Genomic DNA, 20,557 nt, shown 5'->3' on the forward strand with positions numbered 1-20,557 from the left:
GAATACATTTACAGGGCTGTACAGTACATAAATCAGGAGTTGTTTATTATTTTAACAATAGATGGGATGGTGCTGTGTGTGTGTGTGTGTGTGTTTCCATATGTAGGTGTACGTGTGTATCTGTGGTGTAATGGTCAGCATGCTCGACTCGCAAGCGAGCGGACCCGGGTTCGATCTCCGGGCAGGGTGAAACTATGGGCATGTTTCTTTACGCCATTTGTCTCTGTCTACCCAGCAGTAATTGGGGACTAAATGTTAATCGACTTGCGGATCGTGTCCCGGGGTAATGGTTAGCCAGTGCGGTTGGCGAGTTATCCGGTCTTCTCGGACTATTCCTTGACACTGGGTCATGCAACTCGTTAAATCAGGGTGTGGTTGTTGTGTTGGCGACAGCTTCTACAACAAATTCACGCCTAGGTCATTGAGGGATGGCATTTCCAGGGTGGAGAGAGCGTTGGTGTAGCCGGAGTAGTCTGCGCCGAGCATGATTCAGCAGGCCCTTTTCTGTACCTTCTCTAGCTGACGTTGTTGGGTGGAGTTGAGAGAAGACGACCAGGCTGGTGACGCATACGTTAGTTTGGGGAGAATAAAGGCGTTGTAGATGGTCCTCAGCTCTGGCGTGGGTGTCCCAAGTGACCTAAGTCGTCGTAGTCGGCACGAGGCTGCCTTGATAGTTTTGTTTACATGGACCTTCCAGTCCAGTTTGTGGTCTATGGTAACACCCAGGAGTTTGGCAGACTGCACAAACAGGAGAGGATGGGCACCCACTGACTGCTGGAGCCTGCACTGGAGTGGTGGCGGTATTGATGTGCATAACTACGGTTTTGGTGTGTGGTGGATGGTGTGTGCGTATGTATGTGTGTGGGTAAGTGAAAGTCTATATATGTGTGTGTGTGTGTGTGTTGAGGGCGACTATTTATATATGTATGGCGAGGAGTCACAATTGAGAGAGAGAGAGAGAGAGAGAGAGAGAGGGGGGGGGGGGGGGAGAGAGAGGAGAGAGAGGATGTTCCATTACTTTAAAGTGAGGAGGTGCTGAGAGTTAAGGTATGTTACGCTTTCTCTCTCTTTGTTCTTTTTCTACCCTCTAAACAGTTTTCTCTCACCTTTCCCTTTTCCATTTTTCTCTTATCTCAGAAGAAGAAGAAGAAGAAGAAGAAGAAGAAGAAGAAGACGAAGAAGAAGAAGAAGAAGAAGAAGAAGAAGAAGAAGAAGAAGAAGAAGAAGAAGAAGAAGAAGAAGACAAGACGAAGACGAAGACGAAGACGAAGACGAAGAAGAAGAAGAAGAAGAAGAAGAAGAAGAAGAAGAAGAAGAAGACGAAGAAGAAGACGAAGAAGAAGAAGAAGAAGAAGAAGACGAAGAAGAAGAAGAAGAAGAAGAAGAAGAAGAAGAAGAAGAAGAAGAAGAAGAAGAAGAAGAAGAAGAAGAAGAAGAAGAAGAAGAAGAAGAAGAAGAAGAAGAAGAAGAAGAAGAAGAAGAAGAAGAAGAAGGAAAGAAGGAAGAAGAAAGAAGAAGAAGAAGAAGAAGAAGAAGAAGAAGAAGAATAATGAAGAAGAAGAAGAAGAAGAAGAAGAAGAAGAAGAAGAAGAAGAAGAAGAAGAAGAAGAAGAAGAAGAAGAAGAAGAAGAAGAAGAAGAAAAGAAGAAGAAGAAGAAGAAGAAGAAGAAAGAAGAAGAAGAAGAAGAAGAAGAAGAAGAAGAAGAAGAAGAAGAAAAGAAGAAGAAGAAGAAGAAGAAGAAGAAGAAGAAGAAGAAGAAGAAGAAGAAGAAGAAGAAGAAGAAGAAGAAGAAGAAGAAGAAGAAGAAGAAGAAGAAGAAGAAGAAGAAGAAGAAGAAGAAGAAGAAGAAGGAAGAAGAAGAAGAAGAAGAAGAAGAAGAAGAAGAAGAAGAAGAAGAAGAAGAAGAAGAAGAAGAAGAAGAAGAAGAAGAAGAAGAAGAAGAAGAAGAAGAAGAAGAAGAAGAAGAAGAAGAAGAAGAAGAAGAAGAAGAAGAAGAAGAAGAAGAAGAAGAAGAAGAAGAAGAAGAAGAAGAAGAAGAAGAAGAAAAGGAAGAAGAAGAAGAAGAAGAAGAAGAAGAAGAAGAAGAAGAAGAAGAAGAAGAAGAAGAAGAAGAAGAAGAAGAAGAAGAAGAAGAAGAAGAAGAAGAAGAAGAAGAAGAAGAAGAAGAAGAAGAAGAAGAAGAAGAAGAAGAAGAAGAAGAAGAAGAAGAAGAAGAAGAAGAAGCTCTGGTCTACCAATATCACCAGTGCTTAATGTGTGACAGCAACGCATTTGTATCTGAAAGCTGCCCTTGTAACTAACCTCTGCTCCCTGCATACCACTTATCCACCCTGCATACCACTTACCATCCCCGCTACCAATTGGTTAAGTGGCTAGTGAGTTAAGGGGTCTGGTAACTTATCATTACATATTTCTTAAAAGTAATTAATTTGAAGATATTTTTTAAGTGAATAATTATCAAACGGCTCCACAGGACTGAGTGCATCATCTCTCTTTGCAAGAGGTGACGTCACGAGATGCGGAAGCCAAGAGTATGCGTCATCTAGTCAGTGAGCCAACGAAACACCGTCAGGGTGATGATGTCATGGACTGTGCGGGCCAATCAGGTTTTCTCCTCTCTCCTTGCTGCACCCATTCCTTGTTGGAAACTGTGATGTCATGAGAGTGAGTCTCTCTCATTGGTGGAATATTTCATTTTCATTTTATGGTTGCAGCAAAGGGATTCACAGATCATTATTTACATTACTTTGTGTAATTTTTACTACATTTTACAACATTGTATTCATTATCGTAAGGTTATATTTTCAAATAAAGCAAGATTAATTCATTAACTCTGAGGGCTGGCTAACTTAACAGGTGGTGTGTAGCAATTTATCCTTAGGAACATGTCACCAAGTCATATATATATTAACCGAACACTTCTGCCCGCCAGTCAGTGAACGCGACACACTGAGGTAGTGAGTTAGTGGTCCTCTGTAGAAGTCGCTTAGCACTGTAAGGTAAGTTCCCATATGTTAATTTACAAAGTTTTTTTGACCTGGGATTCATTATGACGATGTTTCGACGATCAAAGACATTACTTCACTCTGAGTGCCTGAAGACAGCTGACGAAGGCTACTGAAGTGCATTACTCCACACGGTACAAGTGAACCATCCTGTGTTAGCATTTTCTGTGGTGGGTTGACAAACTCAACTGACTTCAAAATGCCGACACACCAAGCCAGAGACTGAGAGCTCGAGCCAGAGTGTAAGTTCAGATAGGGAAAGTGTATAGGTGGACCACATGAAGATTACTCCCCAGATTATTTTAACTTCAGATTAACCTCACTAACACTGACCAAACTAACCTAACCTGACCTGACCTAACACTGACGTAACCTGACCTAACACTAACCTAACCTAACCAGCATAACACTAACGTAACCAAACACAATATGACCTAGCATGACCTAACCTAACCTACCTTAACCTTCCCTAACAATAACCAAACCCTCCCTCCCTCTAACCTAACCTAACCTAACCTAACCTAACCTCCCTTAAGAGACTTTAGGGTATATAATCATCAGTGAAATTAACTTGGGGTAAGGGGAGGGGGGAGGGTACCCAGGTAGTGCGTATATAGCATACAGGTGTAAACAAACTCTCTATTATGACCAGGATGATAAGTTGATGCTAATGATAACGAGTTTATTGAGGAAAATGAAGATAACTGATAATTAAGTTGACGTAAAAGAAGAAGAAGAAATGTCAAGGTAAGACGTACCTAATGCTGTTACCTGTCGCTTAACGAATTCACCCTCAGGTAAATGATCATTCCTACTTCCTCCTCCTCCCCCTTCTGCTTCTACCTCCTCCTCCCTCCTCCTTCTGCTTCTCCCTCCCTCCTCCTCCTCCTGCTCCCTCCCTCCTCCTTCTGCTCTCCCCCTCCTCCTTCCTTCTGCTCCTCCTCCTCCTTTCTGCTCCTCCCTTCTCCTCCACATTCTTCTGTGTTTCCTCTGTCATCTCCTTCTTTTCTATTCCTCCTTCTCCTTCGCTTCTCCATCCTACTAGCCATGTTCAGAAAGAAGGAGAAAGAGAAGGAAGGAGGAAGAAGAAGGAGCGAAGGAAGAAGGAAGGAGGGAAGGAAGAAGGAAGGAGGGAAGAAGAAAGAAGGAGGAAAGGAAGGAAGAAGGAAGAAGGGAAGGAAGGAAGAAGGAGGCTACCAGATGGTCGGCGGATAAACAAATTATTGCCTCATTAAATATTGACTATACAAGCTCCCAGGGTGACCTCGACAATCATACATACAGTCATGCGTATAATACAGACATACACCTAGATGCACACACGTTCGTACACAGACATTCATAACCGGTCACAGAGAGAGAGAGAGAGAGAGAGAGAGAGAGAGAGAGACCATCAACAGCGCCTCACTTCCTCTTACACACAGTACAGCGGGAGACCTTCGGGAGGCACAGGTACAGGTTGAACCTAAATAGGGAAATGATTCGAATGGAATGTGTGTGTGTGTGTGTGTGTGTGTGTGTGTGTGTGTGTGTGTGTGTGTGTGTGTGTGTGTGTGTGTGTGTAACAAAAAAGAATAACCTAACCTAACCAGACCAGGAAGATACACAGACAACCCACATAAAGGTCAGAGAATGATACACCTTATTGAAGAGAAAGAAAAAAACAAATATTGATTCCGGAATAACTTTGAAGGTTAGGTTAGGTTAGGTTAGGTTAGGTTACTATTAGGGCGTTTTAATCATCTTATGAACTAAGGTTAGGTAGTTTAAGGTGATTCTGATCTGTTCCTCAAACATTTTCCACTCTTAGCTCCTGCCAGTGAAAGTTCGGCCCCGGGGTCTTTGGGTCGCTGGTTCAGTTCAGTAACCACTTTACCACAGTGACTGCGGTGGCGAAACATAATGTATGGTATTAAGGTTTGAGTAATGGTGGTGGTAATGGTGGTGGTGGTGGTAAGTGATGGTAGTAATGATGGTGGTGGCAGTAATGGTGGTGGTAGTAATGGTGGTGGTAGTAATAGTGGTGGTACTGATGGTGGTGGTAGTAATAGTGGTAATGATGGTGGTGGCAGTGATGGTGGTGGTAGTAATGGTGGGGTAGGTTTTGTGTTTTGGTGGTAGTAATGGTGGTGTAGTAATGGTGGTGGTAGTGATGGTAGTAATGATGGTGGTGGCAGTGATGGTGGTGGTGGTAATGATGTGGTAATGGTGGTGGTGGTGTGGTAGTAATGATGGTGGTGATGGTGGTGGAGTAATGTGGTAGTGGTGTGGTTGTGGTGGTTTGGTGGTGTGTGGTTGTGGTGGTGGAGGTGGTGGTAATGATGGTGGTGGTAATGATGGTGGTGGTAGTAATGCTGGTAGTAATGGTGGTAATGATGGTGATAATGGTGGTGGTGGTAGGTGTTAGTAATGGTGGTGGTAGTAATGGTGGTATGATGGTGGTGGTGTAATGGTGGTAATGATGGTGCTGTTGATGGTAATGGTGGTGGTAGTAATGGTGGTGGTAGTAAGATGGTGGTAGCAGTGGTGGTGGTGGTAGTGATGGTGGTAGCAGTGGTGGTGGTAGTAGATGGTGGTAGTGGTGGGTGGTAGTAATGGTGGTAGTGTTGGGGTAGAATAATGGTGGTAGTGATGGTGGTAATTGTGGTAATGATGGCGGTAGTGATGGTAGTAATGATGGTGGTACTAATGATGGTGGTAGTAATGGTAGTAGTAGTAGTAATGGTGGTAGTAATGATGGTGGCAGTGAAATAAGTACATGAATTTACCTAGAAAAATACAGATACAAAATGAAAAATTACCAAAAATTTAACACGAGGAAGAAATTATGACAAAATTTGAAATACATTTTTATGTTGTTGTTTATGGTAAATATTATCAACGAGTCAATATTATGTGCTACTTGTTATAATGATTTTAGTGACAGTTTATTTACCTGTACTTTACCTCCCTGTTTGTTACCTGTACTTTACCTCCACCTGTACCTGTACTTTACCTCCACCTGTACCTGTCTTACCTCCACCTGTACTTTACCTCCACCTGTACCTGTACTTTACCTCCACCTGTACCTGTACTTTACCTCCACCTGTACCTGTACTTTACCTCCACCTGCACTTCCAATAATATTTCTGAATAAATTATATATTTTTTCGTGAATTTGAGAACCACTTGGAGGAAGTGGCAGGACTTCTCCAAACAGGATCTGTCATTCTTATGTGACCTATATACTGTGCTGTCTCTCCCCCCTCCTCCCTCTCTCCACACCTCTCCTCCTCCCTCTCCACACACCCCCCTCCTCTCCCTCTTCACACACCTCCCTCCTCCTCCCCACCCCCTCCTCCTCTCCACACACCCTCTCCTCTCTCTCCACACACCTCTCCTCCTCCCCTCTCCACACACCTCCTCTCCCTCTCCACACACCTCTCCCTCCTCCCTCTCCTTCACCCTCCTCCTCCCCTCCACACACCTCTCCTCTCCCTCTCCACACACCTCCTCCTCCCTCTTCACACACCTCTCCTCCTCCTCTCCTTCACCCTCTCCCTCCCTCCCTCTCCACACACCTCCTCCTCCCTCTCCACACACCCTCCTCCTCCCCTCTCCACGCACCTCTCCTCCTCCCTCTCCACGCACCTCTCCCCATACCCTCCCTCCACGCACCTCCTCCTCCCTCTCCACACACCTCCCTCCCCCCCCACCTCACCTCTCCCTCCTCCTCTCCACACCCTCCCTCCCTCTCCACACCCTCTCCTCCCTCTCCACACATCTCCTCCCTCCCTCTCCACACACCTCTCCTCTCCCCTCTCCACACACCCCTCTCTCCCTCCACACCTCTCCTCCTCCACACACCTCTCCTTCCCTTCCCACACCTCCCCTCTCCTCTCCACCACACACCCTCCTCCTCCCCCTCTCTCCACACACCCCCCCTCCCTCCTCCACACACCCTCCTCCCTCCCTCTCCCCCTCTCCACACACCCTCTCTCCACACACCTCCCCCACCACACCTCTCCCTCTCCACACACCCTCCTCTCTCCACACACCTCTCTCCCTCCACACCTCCCCTCCCTCTCTCCACACACCTCCTCCTCCTCCCCTCTCCACACACCTCCTCCTCTCCCTCTCCACACACCTCTCCTCCTCCTCTCTCACACTTCCTCCTCCTCCCCTCTCTCCACACACCTCTCTCCTCTCCCTCTCCACACTTCCTCCCTCTCCCTCTCCACATCTCCTCCCTCCCCCTCTCCACCTCCCCTCCCTCCTCCTCCCCACACCTCCCTTCCTCCCTCTCCACACCTCCCCTCTCCCCTCTCCACACCTTCATCTCCCCTCCTCCCCCTCCACACACCTCCTCTCCCCCCTCTCCACACACCTCTCTCCTCCCTCCCCTCTCCACACACCTCCTCTCCCTTCTCCACACACCTCTCCTCCCTCTCTCACACACCTCTCTCCCTCTCCACACCTCCTCCCTCTCCACGCACCTTCTTCACCCTCCACTCTACCCCCCCCTATTCTCTCCATCCCTCTATCCATCTTGGTTTATCTCTATCCACCTTAAAACTTGAAGAATGAGGTAAACACACAACTACCTGAACGCGGTCAACCCCACACACACACACACACACACACACACACACACACACACACACACACACACACACACACACACACACACACACACACACACACACACACACCACCACCAATCTTAGTGCCACCCTTATGAACCAATCTTAGTGCCACCCTTATGGACCAATCTTAGTGCCACCCTTATGAACCAATCTTAGTGCCACCCTTATGGACCAATCTTAGTGCCACTCTTAAATACGTCTGTTATTATTGAAACATTGTGATATATATTCGATCATAAAATTAATCAAGTCCTATGAAAAGTTAGAATAATCAGGAATTGTATTTTTTTTTTGTTAAATATCTGAATTCTACGTAAACTTTTCTCGTATTTTAAATTCTCAAAAGTTCGGAAGTTAAATTTATATTCTCTCAGATTGTAGTTTGGTAACATGTCTGAATTTTAAAACAGAAAACCGGATTTTTATTTTTTTTTTAGCCGCGATTCTCAAATGTTTTTACGTTAAATTATTATTATTATTCGCCTTAACTTAGGGCGATAGAAAACGTATCTTGGGGGGAAGGGGCCTTGATTGTACCAAATTCAGGAGGAGGTTAAGTTAGAATAGTGTTAAGTTAGGTTAGTGTACTTAATCATGCAGGGAAATAACCTGGGGTACCTAATCTTCAGGTAGTTATTGAATACCTGGAGGAAATATTAAAACTTTGTCCTCACAGGTACTAATTTCCAGAGATACCTGACTTGATATTTCCTCCTCGTGATGCAAGAACTTACCTGACCGGATCAACTTATTAATACCCAAAAAAAGGGGAGTGGTGGTGGTGGTGGGGGAGGGTGGTGGGGAGGGTGGTGTGGTGTGGTGGTGGGGGGATGGGGGTGGGGAGGGGCTGTTATACGAATTGTTCAAATGACAACCACTATAACACTGACCTGATCTAACCTAACCCAACCTAACCAAAACCTGACTTTACGACACAGTGTTGATCTCTCTCTCTCTCTCTCTCTCTCTCTCTCTCTCTCTCTCTCTCTGTGTTATAGTAAGTTGCGACACAGTGTTATTTAGTCATTGCAAGTTACGACACAGTGTTACTTTGTCATTGTAAGTTACGACACAGTGTTACTTTGTCATTGTAAGTTACGACACAGTGTTACTTTGTCATTGGTAAGTTACGACACAGTGTTACTTTGTCATTGGTAAGTTACGACACAGTGTTACTTTGTCATTGTAAGTTACGACACAGTGTTACTTTGTCATTGGTAAGTTACGACACAGTGTTACTCTGTCATTGTAAGTTACGACACAGTGTTACTTTGTCATTGTAAGTTACGACACAGTGTTACTTTGTCATTGTAAGTTACGACACAGTGTTACTTTGTCATTGGTAAGTTACGACACAGTGTTACTTTGTCATTGTAAGTTACGACAGTGTTACTTTCTCTTCCTTAATCTATAAGTGAAAGTGCGACCCAAGAACTCAGTTAACGGGGTAACTAAACTACAGTATAGGAGCCAAACACGCAGCAAGACAAAGAGTTTAGGTTGATTAATGTAACTACGACACAGAGGGAGAGGGAGGGAGAGAGGGAGGGAGGGAGAGGGAGAGAGGGAGGTACGGATGGGAGGGAGATAGGAGGAGGGAGAGGGGGAGGTATGGATGGGAGGGAGATAGGAGGAGGGAGGAGAAAGGAGAGGAGGAGGAGAAGGGGAGAGTTGGGGTAGAGAGGAGGAGGGAGAGAGGGGAGGCATGAATGGGAGGGGAGATAGGGAGGAGGGAGGAGGGGGGGGAGTTGAGAGGGAGGAGGAGGGAGGAGGGGGGAGCAGGAGGAGGGAGGGAGAGAGGGGAGGGAGAGAGGAGGATGGATGGGAGGGAGATAGGAGGAGGGAGGGAGGAGTTGAGAGGAGGAGGAGAAGGGGAGAGTTGGGGAGAGGAGGGAGGGTTGGAAGGAGGGAGAGAGGAGGACGAGAGAGAGAAGGTGGGAGAGAGGGAGAAGGAGGGAGGGAGAGAGAGGGAGGGAGGAAGAGGAGGGGGGAGGGGGGGGAACTGGAAGGAGGGGGGAGAGAGGAGGGAGAGAGAGAGGAGGGAGAGAGGAGGAGGAGGGAGAGAGGGAGGAGGGAGAGAGAGAGGGAGGGAGAGAGAGGAGGGAGAGAGGGAGGGGAGGGAGGGAGGGAGAGAGGGAACTGGAAGGAGGGAGAGAGGAGGAGGGAGGAGAGGAGAGGGAGAGAGAGAGAGGAGGGAGAGAGAGAGAAGGAGGGAGAGAGGAGGAGAGAGAGAGGAGGGAGGGAGGAGAGAGAGGGAACCGAAGGAGGGAGAGAGGAGAGAGAGGCATAGAGGGAGAGGGAGGAGAGGAGGGAGGAGGAGGGAGAGAGAGAGAGGGAGGGAGGGAGAGGGAGGGAGGGAGAGTGAAGCAATACCTGGGAATGATAGTGCTGACCGCAATGACCTTGTTTAAATGTCTTTGTTGTTGTTGATGTCTTTGTTGTTGATGATGTTGTAGTTGCTGTTGATATTATTGTTGTTGTTGTTGTTGTTGTTATTGTTTTTGTTGTTGATGATGTTGTGGTTGTTGTTATTATTGTTGTTGATTATGTTATTGTTGCTGTTGTTGTTTGTTCTTATCATTGTGTTTGTTATTGTTGATGTAGTTGTTGATTTTGTTGTTGTTGTTTTTTTATTTTTGTTGTGGTTCATATTGGCTCAGCAAGTAACCATAGACAATAGTTCACTCAAGTCTCCTACAGCTTATTACATCGACACATACAGAACATCATCATCTTGTTGCCTAATGTCACCTGCAAATTGAAATCCTTTCATTGTGTGTCTACCTGCATTGTCTGTACACCTGCATTGTCTGTACACCTGCAACTATCTGTATAAGGCTGAACCAAAGTGAACTTGTATGACGATTTTCATCTCTAAAAACAAACACCTAATAAATGAACAGGTGTCTCACTGGTGCTCTTTTTTTTATAGTTTCCCCTGTACAGAACTTCATTTTCTTTTAATCTTTAACAATTTTAAGGGTCAACTACAACAATTCTTCCAAGCGACAATTTATCATGATTACAACGGTGTTTCTCTACGCAATTACTCGAGCTGATAATTGTAACAATCTATATTAGTTATATCACTTAATGGAGAGTTTGTAATAAAGGAGTTACGTAAATAATAAACGGTTATAAGATTTCTTGGGTTGTCCATGGTTAAAATGACTTACTGTTTACCAATGTATACGCACACTGTCTATGTGTATTGTGAAAGACTGTGAACCTGTATGACGATTTAAGAATGAATATCTATCTATCTATCTATCTATCATGTATACAAACACATGATACACTATGTTATTCACCTGTGTACTAAGTGTACCTACACCTGAGGGCCCCACACCCACTACAGGTAAAGACATCTCAAGGTTAATCGGCTCCTGTCCACACCTGAATCAAAATGAAACTTCTCTTGTGTCCAAAGATGAATAATAACACCAAGTTTACTGGTCTGCCTTGTAACTACCTCTGATTACATACATACATACATATAATACATACATACATACATACATACATACATACATACATACATACATACATACATACAATGGGTACTGAGGACATACACGAATAAGGAAAATATCCCATCACACAGACACTGGGTTAGGGCTCACCTCACAACACACACCTCAACACTCAACTAAATTCAACTTTACAATGTCTAGTACGCAATAATAATACTAATCCCTTTTTCTATTGGTCATTATCACCAATATCTAAACCAATCAGAGGGCTGTGGAAGAGCAAACTACTTAGACCACTTGTTAGGAGTTGTTTATGTAGTTAGTGATCACCTTGAACCACGAAGACCGAGATTCAGGCTCATGAATCCGAAGCATTTGTAGATAGAATAATGTATCAGTCTACTGCTTCAGGTTCACAAGTCTGATTCTTGGGGTTGGTGGTTCAGGGGAGAGCCAAATGAACTTTAGTAGTTGACTGTTTTTGTATTGGTTGAAACAATGTAACTTGGTGTTTTTTTTACTGAATAATCTCTCTGTCTCTGTCTCTCTCTCTCTCTCTCTCTCTCTCTCTCTCTCTCTCGTACTAATGGGCGTCTCCGGTTACAGGTAAACACCATGAACACCAGAGTCGTCACCTTCTGCCTCCTCCTCCTGGTTGCTGGGGGTAAGTTACTCTACCATACGGTGTTCCACGATCATTACAGGTACCTACACCAGCTGACAGTACCAGCTGACAGTACCTACACCAGCTGACAGTACCTACTGACAGTACCTACACCAGCTGACAGTACCTACACCAGCGACAGTACCAGCTGACAGTACCTAAATCTACTGACAGTACCTACTGACAGTACCTACACCAGCTGACAGTACCAGCTGACAGTACCTACACCAGCGACAGTACCAGCTGACAGTACCTAAATCTACTGACAGTACCTACACCTGCTGATAATACCAATACCTGATGATAGTATCTAAACCTGCTGACAGTACCTACACCAGCTGACAGTACCTACATCTACTGACAGTACCTACTGACAGTATCTACACCTGCTGACAGTACCTACATCTGCTAATAATACCAATACCTGGTGATTGTACCTAAACCTGCTGACAGTACCTACACCAGCTGATATTACCTACACTTACTGACAGTACCTACACCAACTGACAGTACCTACATTTTACTGACCCATGCCTACACCTGCTGGCAGTACCTACACCTGCTATTTGTAGTATCTACACCTACTGACAGTACCTACACACACCTGACAGTATCTGCACCTGCTGACCGGTACCTATAACTGCTGACCCAGTGCCACCACAACTACTGACGAAGTACCTACAACTGCTGACAGTACCTACACCTGCCTGGCGAGTACCTGCCGCCAGCCTTTGACGGTATATTACACCGCAACTGACGATGGCAATATCTACAACTGCTGACAGTACCTAAACCTACTGACCGGTACCTACAACTGCTGACGGTACCTACACCTACTGACGGTACCTACAACTGCTGACGGTACAGTACACCCCACTGGTAGTACCTACAACTGCTGACGGTACCTACACCTACTGACAGTACCTACAACTGCTGACGAGTACCTACACCTGCTGATAATACCAATACCTGGTGATATTAACTAAACCTGCTGACCAGTACCTACATCTGCACACCTGCTCAGCACCTACACCTGTGACAGTACCAGCACCTGCTGATAATACGAACACCTGCTGACAGGTACCTACACTTGCTGACAGTACCAGCACCTGCTGATAATATATAGACACCTGCTGGCAAGTACCTACCACACTGCTGACAGTACCAACACCTGCTGACAGTACCAACACCTGCTGACAGTACCTACACTTGTTGACAGTACCAACACCTGCTGACAGTACCAACACCTGCTGACAGCACCTACACCTGTTGACGGTACCAACACCTGCTGACAGTACCAACACCTGCTGACAGTACCAACACCTGCTGACAGTACCTACACTTGTTGACAGTACCAACACCTGCTGACAGTACCTACACCTGTTGACAGTACCAACACCTGTTGACAGTACCAACACCTGCTGACAGTACCAACACCTGCTGACAGTACCAACACGTGTAGGTATCTTTCTTTAGCTCATAATAAAGGAGCAGTTATCGAGTCTTCTCAAGATTTACACACAGCTTATTTCACCTGCTGATTACCCCCCTCCTCCCCCCCTCCCACGGCGTTACCTGTGGGCGTGTGAGTTTGGTTAGGTTAGGTGAGACTAGGTTAGTTAAGTTTAGGCTAGGTTAGCTTTGTGTAGGTTAGATTAGTTTACGTCAAGTTAGGTTAGTTTAGGTTAAATTTTATTACGTCAGGTCAGGAAAGTCTCTGTAAAGTTAACATCAAGGAAGTTAGGTTAGGTTAAATTTTATTACGTCAGGTCAGGAAAGTCTCGGTAAAGTTAACATCAGGGAGGTTAGGTTAGGTTAAATAAATTGGGTGTGACTTATCCCCACAATATCGTCGTTACATCATTATCGAGTGTTTAATTATATTCCCTTTTCCTTCCCACAGAGACCCTGGGAATGGCCACGGAGAAGAGCTGTAATCCCGGAGACTTCTTCTGCCGTAACAGCGACCCCCCAGAGTGTATACCAAACAGATTCGTTTGTGACGGCTTCTTTGACTGTGGGGATGGTGCTGATGGAGAGAGAGAGAGAGAGAGAGAGAGAGAGAGAGAGTGTGTTAATTTTAGCAACTTTAGACTTTTGGGTATTACCACTAGGAGCATTAAAATGTTAAATATTACCACTAGGAACATCAAAACTGCTAGCTAGCTATTACTGGGAAAATTATAAGTGTTATCTATTACTATTATCAGCGTTAGAGTGATGTAACACCTTTCCACCACCTACAGGAGAAGTGTAAGGATCGCCCTGCAGCAGAAGCCCTGAACGGACCAAACCTCCGCCTGCTGGACTCTGCTGTTCCTGTCCACCTTCCCCCAGCCGCTGCCTCGTTCCACTCCCCTTCTGCCCCGGTTTTCGCTCCTGAAGAAGAAGCTCCGACCTTTCCCTTAGAGTTAGGCAAATAAGGATGCCTTGAGACAGAAGGAAAGGACCCTCCCTTGACAGAATCCTAAGGACTTTTTGAATAGTGGGGGTATTTTTCTTTGGGGGGGGGTGGACTGGGGGGGTGGAGGGGGATACGGGGGTTGTTTGGGTTTATAGAGGCGAGATAGGGCTTCTGATGAGGATTTAGAGGAGGGATTGAAGGGAGATGGGGAGATAAGGGTGAGGGGTTAGTGTATAAATGGGAGATCAGGGATTGTGAAAAAATATAGGTCGGGGAAGGAATAATAGGGTAAAAACACACACACACACACACACACACACACACACACACACACACACACACACACACACACACACACACACATGTATCCTTAATACACAATAACACTATATATTCTTTTCCCTGGATATAATACTATAATAATTATGTGTCTTGTAATGTGAGAAAAGTGAGTGAGAAATCGGTCTCTCTCTCACACTCTCTTTCTCAGACGGAACCAAATTTGGGAAATATTGTAGTTTAGAATTATTACTGGTCTCAATTTCTTCCATGTGGGGGACTGTGGTAATTTCTGTTTAATTTATTTCTATGGAAAATAAATCAGTAAAATTTTTATTGTTGATGATGTTGTTTTTTTAATCCTTGTTTTTAGAAGAAATTTATAAAAATGGTTAAAATACTCACAAAATATTGAGGATTTTTGGGTGAAATCACATCTGATGAGAAAGATATATAAGTACTGTATGAATTAGGTGCAAGTACTGTATTGTGTGTATGTATGTATGTATGTATGTATGTATGTTCTATGCAATTGCTTACTGTGTGTAATAAAGGGTTAGATGAGGAGATGGAACATATACAATAATAATAATAATAATAATAATAATAATAATAATAATAATAATAATAATAATAATAATAATAATAATAATAATAATATCACTTAATTTTGTCTCATAATTGGTATTACGTGAAGGTATCTAGTTAAGGTAGAGTCTCAGTGTTAAGTGAAGGTATCTAGTTAAGGTAGAGTCTCAGTGTTAAGTGAAGGTATCTAGTTAAGGTAGAGTCTCAGTGTTAAGTGAAGGTATCTAGTTAAGGTAGAGTCTCAGTGTTAGGTCAAGGTATCTAGTTAAGGTAGGGTCTCAGTGTTAAGTGAAGGTATCTAGTTAAGGTAGAGTCTCAGTGTTACGTGAAGGTATCTAGTTAAGGTAGAGTCTCAGTGTTAAGTGAAGGTATCTAGTTAAGGTAGAGTCTCAGTGTTAAGTGAAGGTATCTAGTTAAGGTAGAGTCTCAGTGTTACGTGAAGGTATCTAGTTAAGGTAGAGTCTCAGTGTTACGTGAAGGTATCTAGTTAAGGTAGAGTCTCAGTGTTACGTGAAGGTATCTAGTTAAGGTAGAGTCTTAAAGTTGAGCAAACGTATTATTATTTTTTCTTGTTATATATTGTATTTTGGATCAAAACTAAGATAATGCGGCTGCACCTGACACGCGTTTCCTAAGATGGTGTTGTAACGTGTAAGATCGGAGCCTTCAGTAACGGCTCTCCCTTGTCCTGAGTAAATCTACGTAACTCAAACAATGCTAAGAGAGTCTTCCATGCAACTATAAACAAACTGCAATACCTAATTAGATTTATATAGATTTTTTCTTTATTTCTCTCACGTCACTGGATGGGTTAGCTTAGGTTAGGTTGGGTTAGGTTAGGTTAGGTTGGGTTAGGTTAGGTTAGGTTTTTCCTTCTCATCATTGTATGGGTTCTAATTGTTTGGTTCTAGTATGGAAGTATGTTCAGTCCATTGTCTAAACGTTCCCACAAGCCAGTGTTTACACGAGATCCACTCCTCCTAGAGGCCGCGTTCACCAAGATTTATGGCCTCTGGATTTAATCTAACTCTCTGTGTTAAGTAAAACAGGACTATAGACTCTAAGGCAGGAGGTGTTGGAATTCAGGTTTCTTTAAATACTGACCAGAAGAGAGACGATTACCTGGAGGACATTATCTGTGTGTGTGTGTGTGTGTGTGTGTGTGTGTGTGTGTGTGTGTGTGTGTGTGTGTGTGTGTATTATTTGTCCCTCTTGGCACAGGTGTCGGGTTGATTGTCTTGTCTTCAGGTATGACAAAATTTCTCTTACTGGGTGTTGATGAAAAGTAATAAAAGTGATTTAGGGGCAAAGATATTATTATTATTATTGTTTATTACTATTATTTCTGTCACTGCCACTGTTATTATTATTATTATTAGAACAATATGACAAAGAACAAGATAGTCTGTGTCCCTTTTGTACTCGGCCGTCCGCGACTGATTTAACAGGATCTCAAATATCCAATTATTGCTTAAGATGATGTTAGATTTCACATGTAAGTATTTTTTTAACACTGTAACGGTGTTGAACTTACGATTAGCTTAACATAGTGTAGTTAAATTTAGGTTCCAGTCTGCTTATGAGAGCAGTAATAATCACTTTAAAATATATAAATAGACAGATACGGACAGAAATACACATATGCAGAAAGACTAATGACAAAGTACTTACAAGCCTGACAGACAGAAAAAAGAGAGAAAAAAATAGACAGACAAATAGAAAGGCAGAGAAATAGAGGCAGATACACAGACAGACAGACACAGACAAATATACAGAGAGAGACAGACAGACAGACAACACTCTCAAGCCTTTGGGTGAGAGAACCACTCCAACACAACAGGTCCCCAGCCCAGGTAGATCCTCAACCAGGTGTGTGAGTCACGTGTGTGTGTGTGTGTGTGTGTGTGTGTGTGTGTGTGTGTGTGTGTGTGTGTGTGTGTGGCAACAAGTGGGGCAGCAGCGAAAAGCAAAACAGAAGTGGAAATTATAAAGCGTACCTTCAAATACAGACAGGAAAATGCCCTTCAACTGTACAGATCTCACGTGCGTCCCAGTCTGTATTACTGTACACAGACCAGAAACTCTACTTCCAGAAAGGCTCAACATCCTAGAAAAGATACAACACAGAGGACTAAGATGATCCTGAACTATGTCATCTGGATTACCCAAGTAGACTGATGGCCTTAGGACTAGCCCTTCAGACAAGACACAACAGGACAGATCTCACTGAAATATTCACAATCCTTTAAGTGATGGAAGACATGAACCCGAGACATTGACTGTATCTGTGATGTCACCACCAACACGAGGACATAACTACAAGCTGGTCAAGTTATCATACAGAACAAATATAAGGAAATACTTCTTGACACAGAGGCTGGTGACCTATGGACGGTCTACCAGCTCGAGGTGGATACAAGTGTCAACAAAATGGATGAATAATAGGACATAGGTGAAAGTAGGGAAAATTAAATCAAGGTAGCAAACGAATCGAAAAATAACCCCAAAGCTTTTTATCAACTGTATAAATCAAAGGTTAGAGATACAATAGGTCCCCTTAAAACTACGACAGGAGAAATGACTGATGATGAGTTAGAAATGTGTAGTACGTTAAATAGTCATTTTCGCTCCGTATTCACAAATGAAAACCTAGCACAGTTTCCAGAAGTTCATAAGGTATATAACGACAGTATAGAAAATATGTTGATGAATATCAATATTACTAGTAACGATGTGCTTAAAGAAATTAACAAACTGAAGCCTCATAAATCGCCTGGTCCAGACGAGGTATATGCTAGAATATTAAAAGAATGTAGAGATGAGTTGAGTAATCCATTAGCAGTTTTATTTAATAAGTCATTAGAATCGGGCCTAGTGCCAGAAGCTTGGAAACATGCAAATGTAGTTCCGATTTTCAAAAAAGGTGATAAATCAATTGCATCAAATTACCGTCCCATTAGTCTCACGTCAATCATAGGCAAATTGCTAGAGTCAATTATTGCTACAAAAATCAAAAGCCACCTTGAAACATTCAACTTAATTCATTCTTCTCAGCACGGGTTCACCCAGGGACGTTCTTGTCTCACAAATTTGCTTAGCTTTTTCTCAGAAGTATATGAAGCGGTAGATAATGATAAGTCATATGATATAATTTATTTAGATTTCAGTAAAGCATTCGATAGAGTCCCTCATGAGAGATTGATAAGGAAGGTAGAAGCACATGGAATAGGTGGATCATTATTAAAATGGATTAGGTCATGGTTAACTGGTAGGAAACAAAGAGTCAGCATAAATGGATTTAAGTCAGACTGGGGTGCGGTCAAAAGCGGAGTTCCCCAGGGATCTGTATTAGGCCCTCTGCTGTTTGTTATATTCATTAATGATCTTGATTTAGGTATAACTAGTAGGATTAGTAAATTTGCAGATGATACCAAAATGGGGAGAGTGATAAATTCAGACAGTGACTTTGAACACCTTCAAAGAGATCTAGATACCTTACATGAGTGGTCAGTAGACTGGCAAATGAATTTTAATACTGATAAATGCAAGGTACTACAGATAGGGAAGACGAATACAAACGTTAAGTATAAACTAGGTAACACGGAAATAGAAAACTCAGATTGTGAAAAAGATCTAGGTGTATTTGTTAGCAACGACTTGAAACCTAGAAAACAATGTATTAGCGTTCTCAACAAGGCAAACAGGATTCTTGGGTTCATATCTAGGAGTGTGAGTAACAGAACTGCTGACGTTATCTTGAAACTTTACCTAGCATTAGTGAGGCCACACATGGATTATGCGGTTCAATTCTGGTGTCCTTATTATAGAATGGACATAGATTCTTTGGAGAGAGTACAAAGAAGAATGACAAAAATGATCCATAATATTAGAAACCTTCCATATGAAGAAAGACTGAAAAGCTTAGGCTTGCATTCATTAGAGAGGCGTAGAGTTAGGGGAGATATGATAGAGGTGTTCAAGTGGGTAAGTGGGATTAACAAGGGTAAAATGGAAGATGTTCTGAAGCTCAGTAATAACGAAATAACTAGAACAAATGGCTTTAAATTAGATAAATTCCGATTCAGAAAGGATATAGGCAAGCACTGGTTTGGTAATAGAGTTGTGGATATGTGGAATAGGCTACCGAGTGCTATAGTAGGATCGGGGACGCTAGGGAGCTTCAAGACGAAGTTGGATAGGCACATGGAAGTGCTGGGATGGGTGTGAAAGGGATCTGCCCTGTATGGGCCAGTCGGCCTCCTGCAGTATCCCACTTTCTTATGTTCTTATGTTATGTAATGGAGGGATCCTACACAGCCCACTGGCCTCCTTCCACCGGCATGGCCACGTCTAGTGTTAGTGTGTGTGTGTGTGTGTGTGTGTGTGTGTGTGTGTGTGTGTGTGTGTGTGTGTGTAATAATAAAATAAATAATAATTAACGGTTTATTGAAAAAGTTCTGAAAAAGTTCTGCAGCCCGAAGGCTGAAAATATACATTGGACATAAATGACTTCTTACATACATTGGTGGTTTAACAAAAGCCTTCAATTCATTAGAGAAAGGTAAAGGAACATACAGTGAACAGACAGATTAATGTTTACAGTGGAGGTCACACAGTAGATGGTGTTAAGTGAGGGCATCGCGTGGTGTAGTAATTCTCACAGATGGTGTTAAGTGAGGGGCCTGGATGATGTGGAAAAAGAATTCCTCATAGATGGTGTATGAGGGCTGATGTGTGTGTAGTAATTCCCTCACAGATGGTGTTATGAGGGGCCTGATGATGTAGTAATTCCCTCACAGATGGTGTATGAGGGGCCTGATGTGGTGTAGTAATTCCCTCACAGATGGTGTTATGAGGAGCATCACATGGTGTAGTAATTCCCTCACAGATGGTGTTATGAGGAGCATCACATGGTGTAGTAATTCCCTCACAGATGGTGTTATGAGGAACCTCACATGATGCTGTAGCAACTCATTCACTACGTGGTGTCGTAGCATCATGGAACACGTGGTCTGGTGTCACAGGGACCTCACTCACTCAAGTGAGTGAGGTGTGGTCCCAGGCCTCCCTATCGTGAACGGATTAACACATAGCTGGTGTTGTTGAGTCTCAGGGCAGTTAACACTGGGTACCTGGGTACGACTCAGCTGTTGCTGTTGAGTTGTTCTCACTGACTTCAGCACTGTTCACCACTGTTCACCACTATTCAACACTGGTTCCATCTTTTCCTAAATGAAATAGTAACTTCTGGCGAGAACTTGTTGATATTCCGGTGGGGAGGAGGGTTCAGGGAGGGAGTTGGTATGGGCCAACATAACAGTTGACCTGGCTGCTGCCAGAGCAGCGCCAGGTACGTCTTGACTTTCCGTGTGTGTGAAGGGTAAAAGGCCAGAGATATAGTGAGACTGACGATGTTTTTATAACTACTGTTTATAATAATAATAATAATAATAATAATAATAATAATAATAATAATAATAATAATAATAATAATAATAATAATAATAATAATAATAAT

The 20,557-nt window shown here is 43.4% G+C and overlaps 1 protein-coding gene across 1 annotated transcript; it reads left to right on the plus strand.

Moving 5' to 3' along the window:
- Window positions 1–2,914: 2,914 nt before the first annotated feature.
- LOC121866878 (subgroup A Rous sarcoma virus receptor pg950-like) lies at window positions 2,915–14,284 on the plus strand. Its single transcript, XM_042366618.1, has 4 exons — window positions 2,915–3,000; window positions 11,711–11,768; window positions 13,672–13,803; window positions 14,013–14,284. Exons 2-4 carry the CDS (start codon window positions 11,720–11,722, stop codon window positions 14,189–14,191), a joined length of 360 nt encoding a protein of 119 aa, XP_042222552.1. The 5' UTR covers window positions 2,915–3,000; window positions 11,711–11,719; the 3' UTR covers window positions 14,192–14,284.
- Window positions 14,285–20,557: the final 6,273 nt, after the last annotated feature.

Source organism: Homarus americanus, unplaced genomic scaffold (assembly GCF_018991925.1).
Source record: "Homarus americanus isolate GMGI-L3 unplaced genomic scaffold, GMGI_Hamer_2.0 scaffold37693, whole genome shotgun sequence".
Lineage (NCBI taxonomy): Eukaryota > Metazoa > Arthropoda > Malacostraca > Decapoda > Nephropidae > Homarus > Homarus americanus.

What these genes read in the sequence shown, in the direction of transcription:
- LOC121866878 (XM_042366618.1), top strand. Translation starts at nt 11,720, where the DNA reads ATGAACACCAGAGTCGTCACCTTCTGCCTCCTCCTCCTGGTTGCTGGG. An exon ending in CCTCCTCCTGGTTGCTGGGG is followed by an intron (nt 11,769 to 13,671) that starts GTAAGTTACTCT and finishes TCCTTCCCACAG; the next exon opens with AGACCCTGGGAATGGCCACG. An exon ending in CTGTGGGGATGGTGCTGATG is followed by an intron (nt 13,804 to 14,012) that starts GAGAGAGAGAGA and finishes TCCACCACCTAC; the next exon opens with AGGAGAAGTGTAAGGATCGC.